Source organism: Candoia aspera, chromosome 2, assembly GCF_035149785.1.
Source record: "Candoia aspera isolate rCanAsp1 chromosome 2, rCanAsp1.hap2, whole genome shotgun sequence".
Lineage (NCBI taxonomy): Eukaryota > Metazoa > Chordata > Lepidosauria > Squamata > Boidae > Candoia > Candoia aspera.
The window spans coordinates 185781160-185787449 of NC_086154.1; the positions used below are offsets into that span (position 1 = coordinate 185781160).

Below are 6290 nucleotides of genomic sequence, written 5' to 3' on the forward strand. Positions count from 1 at the left end.
GTTGCAAAAATGCTAAGAATAAATGTATGCATTTTATTTTATTATTTCACTTATGCAATGTATTTATTGCCTCAGTCCTCATGGACTCCGGTGGCTTACAGATATTTAAATGTATATTAATTCCAACCTTTTAGGTGCATCCTCTGACACTGAATTCCATAACTTTAAACATGAAGTACTTTCTGTTGTCTTGTCTGTCTTCCATTTGATTCAGCTGTTTACAATTATCATTCAGCTGATTTGCATTAAACTGGTTAGGAGAAGTCACTGCATTGCTATTATTTGTCTTGTGAAACTATTTTTTTTGTATTTTGCATTTGGTCAAGCCCAGATACTAGGTTGTTTAAGAGGAAAAAGGTATCCCGCTTGTGGCTATAAATAGTAATATAAAAAGCCAGTTTGGTGTAGTGATTAAGGCATCAGGCTGGAAACTGGGAGTTCTAGTCTTGCCTTAGGCACGAAGCCATCTGGATGACCTTGGGCCAGTCATTGTCTCTCAGCCCTCGGAAGGAGGCAATGGCCAACCACTTCTGAAAGCTTGCCAAGAAAACTGCAGGGACTTGTCCAGGCAGTCGCCAGGAGTCAACACTGACTGGAAGGTAAGGTAAAGGTAAAGGTTTCCCTTGACATTAAGTCCAGTCGTGTCCGACTGTAGGGGGCGGTGCTCATCTCTGTTTCAAAGCCGAAGAGCCGGCGTTTGCCCGTAGACACTTCCGTGGTCATGTGGCCGGCATGACTACACGGAACGCCATTACCTGCCCACCAAAGTGGTACCTATTAATCTACTCACTACTGGAAGGTGCACACATGCAAAATAATAAAGGTCTAACTGTGTGACTTCAGGAGCAGAACAGTCTTGCAATGAGAGCCAAAGATGGAAAATATGGAGATGAGACAGGAGTGTTTAAAATCCTCCAAGTTGGATTTGAATATTTGAAATGCTTCAGCTGTATTTTTAATCTGATTATGATTCCTTTACTGAAAGTTGCTCTCCTAATCTTATATTATTGTTTTTACTTGTATGTGAAAAAGAACTGATTGTCAAAATTGCTCTCATTTTTTCATAGGTCTCTGTTAGTCTTCAAGACCACGATCAGCTAAGCTGCTAAGCAGCCCTTGATCAGTCCCACAAAGATACGCAAAGGAAAAACTCTACATGTTTTTAAGTTTCTATTTAGCTTATTTCTTTCATTTAAAGGCTGGAATGGATATGTATTGAGAGCCACCGGACAGTGAAGGACTAAGCCTGAAACATTAGGCTCTGCAGTCGTAATTGGGGTAAAATCTTGGACTTCTATTTCTTTTTAAATTGGCCAGTCTCACGATTGAAGAAAAAGAAAGAGCGCTAAAAAAAAGTCTATGGAACCAGGAAGCACCGTTAAGGGAAAAGCAATCATTACCATTCTAATGTTCCTATCTCTGTCGTCACGCCCGATCAACGCAATCTCGCGAGATCTCTCGGAGCCTATGTGACTTCCGACTGAGCGGAAACGCGGCCTCTTTCCCGTGGCTGACTTAGAGCGAGCGGCCGCGTCGGTGCCATGAAGGTAGGAGCGGAGCCTTGGTTTTCGCGGTGGAGTCTCTCGGGGCCCATAAATAATCATATTGACGGTTAGGAGGCAGCTGGCGGGGGGAGACGGAGCACAGCGCGGTCGAGGGAACGTCGCCGTCGCGGGGGATTGACACGGATTGGGGAAGGCGGGTGGGCGAAGACGAGAAGCAATGGTGTTTTAGTTTCCTTTGCAGGCGCTCTGTGGAGGAGTTCGCCCCAGCTCTGTTCTTCTCCTTGTGCTCTTGTTTCTGTTGGGATCTAATAAACTTTTTTTGTGCAATTATTTTTAGCTCAATATCTCATTCCCTGCCACTGGCTGCCAGAAGCTCATCGAGGTGGACGATGAGCGTAAGCTGCGCACCTTCTATGAGAAGCGGATGACTGCAGAGGTCCCGGCTGATGCTCTTGGTGAAGAGTGGAAGGTAAGGCGTGAGGTCTCCTCTGGGACTGAGCAGCGCTACCCGTTCCAGCGTTTCTTCCTGCAAAGTGGCATTGACTGAGGGAGCTCCTGACTTGCACTGGTGTATGGATTAATGAGTGGGCTGGCCGGCAAGTGGCATTGACATAATTGCATGCAGGGATCTCTGCTTGTCTGTGCTTGATCCTGAGTTGACAAAAGGATCAGAAGTTTAGAACTTAACTTAGAAGATAGTGGGTAGACAGAGTTCAAAATACATGTGTGAATATGGTCTGGGAGATGCGATGTGATGTGACAGGGCAAGAATGTTAAGTGGGGCTAGCTTTGGTGTGATTATCGAAATGGCTTTTAGAAAGCACATATGCTTGATCTGTCAACTAACTAACTATTGATTTTCAGTCCAGTACTGGTGGATGTGATCTACATAGCCATTTGTGAGAAAGAGGGTTTATTCAAAGCTAAGGTTCCATCTTGCTGAACAGAAGCTTTAGATTGGTAAAAGCTTTTAAGGTGTATTACTCTCTTACAAAGGACAGTAGTTATAGAAATTTTCCCCAAAAGGTTCTTTGCCATTGCCATGGGGAAGTGTTGGATAGAACATGCTCAGTTGTCTTGAAAAGTGCCTTCAAGCCTTGAGATACCAGGATCTTCTGTTATAAGGTAGATCTCACATAGAGGAAAAAGCCCTGAAAATAATTAACGGGGTGGGGGGGAAGGCTCTCGTGTGCTCACCTAATTTAGGGTGCTCAAGCTGAAATGGGACAAGATTAATTCTCACAGTAATTCAAAGTGTCTTTAGGGGGCTATATTATTGTATATCTGTATTTGGGGAGAATGATACAGAATTACAAACACCGTATGAAATGCTTCTGAGAAGTTTAAATTCCTCCTTTTTGTAGGGATACGTTGTCCGCATTAGTGGTGGTAATGACAAACAAGGCTTCCCCATGAAGCAAGGTGTCCTCACTCATGGCCGTGTCCGTCTCCTACTTAGCAAGGGCCACTCCTGTTATCGTCCAAGGAGAACTGGAGAACGAAAACGCAAATCCGTTCGAGGATGCATTGTTGATGCCAACTTAAGCGTCTTGAATTTGGTCATTATAAAGAAAGGTGAATTGTTTGTCTTCGTTTGAAGGAGTAACAAGTACTAGCAAAAATTGTGTCTCAAAGAAATAGGGTGCGGAAACATTCTTTCATAAGCATTTTGCCATTTGGACAAAGATTGGCACCCTTGGTCCAGAACCATCCCTTGGCATACAAGGGGGCATTACCTAAAGAAATGTCACTTTTTACAAGTTAATGAGAATAACAAAAGTTTCTCAGGTTCCCTCTTGCCTTTTAAAAAAATGCTTGATGTTGTAAGGGATAGTATTCAGAAGCCAGAGTCAGGTTTGTGGTGAGAGATGACGTTTAGTATAGATTTGCTTCTAGTAATAGTACTTGCTGTTTGACAACCTTTCCAGGTGAGAAGGATATTCCTGGATTGACTGATCACACTGTGCCCCGCCGACTTGGTCCCAAGAGAGCTAGCAGAATCCGAAAGCTCTTTAATCTCTCCAAAGAAGATGACGTACGCCAGTATGTTGTGAGGAGACCATTGAACAAAGAAGGTAAGAAAATGGGAGTAATATTTTAGCCATTTTGCTGATTACATAGTTGGAGTAGTGTCTTTTCTGTTGGTCTGTTCAATTTTTTACAGAAATCAAAGCAATCTGGAGGTCTGAGGAAGAAATGTGATAGCCAGATGAAAACACCAGTTAGCTTAGTTTTCCTTTCAGACTGTCCAGTCAGCAGGCTGCTTAAGCTTTGATACAGATATCCTGGTTGATGTGCATGTATGTAGGTTTAGGTATATATCTAAATTTATAGTCAGTTGCTATGAATGTTTCAAAGGGGCATGCAGTAGCTTTTTAAAGTGGAAAAACATCCCATTTGTAGAGGCTACTATAAGCATACAGAGGCTTCTGCACATGCTGTACTGCAGAAGGTTATAATTAATGCATGTGTAGCCTCTTCATCTGTTTAAATCAAAGGACAGTAACTTTACAGAATTATTTGTGGGATAAGGGCTATGCTAACACAGACTGAAATGCTTGAATGAAAGGTAAGTTCGCTGGGTTTACTGTTTCATGATTTATAAATCATTCTGTCTGGTTTAGCACAGTACATTAAATCCATGATCAAATTGCATTATAGGTTAGTGACACATGAATCCAATCCAGAAGTCTTTATCTACACACAAATGCTTGAGATCAAGTTCAGTTCAGAGTTGCAAATGTGTTTCTTCCTCTGTATCTTTCTAAGTAGATCTAGTATAAGGTGATCCTGCATAGTAGTTCTCAATTATTAGATTATCATTATATATTTTTTAATCCCGCCTTTATTATTTTTATAAATAACTCAAGGCGGCGAACATACCTAATACTCCTTCCTCCTCCTGTTTTCCCCACCACCACCACCCTGTGAGGTGAGTTGGGCTGAGAGCGCGCGACTGACCCGAAGTCACCTTTTGCCATCTACGTTTTTTGGGAGGAATCAGATTGGATTTTGCGCCCACTATAGATTGCCAGGTCAGGTTATGCATTGCCTACTACACCTTGAATTTCCTTTTCCCATATATTTTCTACTTCTGTGGAATATGTGAAATTACACCCTTATATCATAGTGTAGATGGGAAGGCATAGCCTTAGTGGTCACCCAACTTACCCTGTGTTAATTATTTAACTGTGCATTATTGTCGTAAGTGCAGACTGTCAGCTTCAGGTTTCTAGGTTTTGGAATAGCTGTTTGATGTTATACCGGTCTTGCCAATCTTAGGTAAGAAGCCAAGGACCAAAGCACCCAAGATCCAACGTTTGGTGACTCCCAGAGTTCTGCAGCACAAGCGCAGACGTATTGCGCTAAAGAAACAACGAACTCAGAAGAATAAGGAAGAAGCTGCTGAGTATGCCAAGCTTCTGGCTAAGAGAATGAAGGTCTGCTTCCTTTATGCTTGGGGAAAGGAATCCTTTGGTGGGAGGGTCATGTCCTTTTCACAGGACTGTTACAGGAAGCAATGGATCAGAAGTAGCTCCCTCGGTGCAAAAAATTCGTGAACTGGGTGAGATTGTCGTCTCACACCTAAACACCCAAACGTGTATGATACATGCAATTGGGCTTATACATAATACCTATATGAAGATTTCTTATTCCATGAAGTGATTAGCATGGGGGGGAAGTCGCCCATGAATTTCAGTGAAGTACTAGTGTGTTAAAATACGTCCCGGCACACACAGCAAATGAGTTAGGGCTGCTTTCTCTGTTCTAACCCATTCCGAGCTATTTTAATCCACAGGGAGTAGTTGAGGTGCATTGCAATTGGTGCCTTAGGGAAAAGGAGATCAGTTAACTTCGTTTACTATGTTGGCTGTGTGACTTTGAGCCAGGCAGTCACTCAGCATCAGTTCCGTGATGTGAAGATTGAATGGGTGAGGGTGAACCATATATGGTGATAGGAATATACAGTTTTAACATACAGAATCAAGTCTTTTGTTTTCAGCTAAAATGGCTTGCACTGCTTTAGAGAAACATTTGACCTTGGATGTTGGTGAACAAGGGAATTGCCCAATTCAAAGCGTTCCATGTATAGTTGTAGTCCATAATAGCAAAATTTGTGGATAGGAAGATGAGGCTGAGGATATGTGGTTTCTTAAGGCAGTTGGTGAGTTCACAGGGTGAACATAGCTGACATTTCTGGCCACTGCCTTAGATGTTACTAGAATATGCCTACATACTTGGAAATTGACAGCTACACCTGAGACTACAAATAGGAATTTCTGCTATGGTAATAGACGAAAGAAGAAAGTACTTGTGTATAAAAGTGTGACACCACACAATGAATTTACAACATTTAGTCAGCTGTGTTATGATAATATGCGATATTCTTTATCCCTTTTTTAGGAGGCAAAAGAAAAGCGGCAAGAACAAATAGCCAAGAGGCGTAGACTTTCTTCTCTGAGAGCCTCCACATCTAAATCTGAATCAAGCCAGAAGTAAGCAATGAACTGTGCTCATAAAAATATTAAATAAAATTTTTATGATCAGAACAAACTGATTCCATGTTACTTTTTTTGGGTAATACCTGTCAGTTTAAGTTCTCTCTCTAACGAATCAATGTCTGCAATGGATTTTTGCTTGATACAGACATTTGAGTTTTGTATAATTCAGTGCTGTGTGCTGGTTTTGGCTTTTCCTCGCTCAGCAATGGCCTCTATTTATGTCATTCTTATGAACAGTATCTTGAAGCCCCCCAAAAGGTAAATCTATTGAGACAAAGTTTTG

At 41.9% G+C, this 6290-nt stretch overlaps 1 protein-coding gene across 1 annotated transcript; it reads left to right on the plus strand.

The window, feature by feature from the left end:
• The first annotated feature begins 1431 nt into the window (after positions 1–1431).
• On the plus strand, positions 1432–6059 carry RPS6 (ribosomal protein S6). The gene is made up of 6 exons (XM_063295023.1): positions 1432–1547; positions 1843–1974; positions 2870–3080; positions 3434–3580; positions 4788–4945; positions 5910–6059. The coding sequence occupies exons 1-6, from the start codon at positions 1542–1544 to the stop codon at positions 6003–6005; spliced, it is 750 nt and encodes a 249-aa protein (XP_063151093.1). The 5' UTR covers positions 1432–1541; the 3' UTR covers positions 6006–6059.
• Positions 6060–6290: the final 231 nt, after the last annotated feature.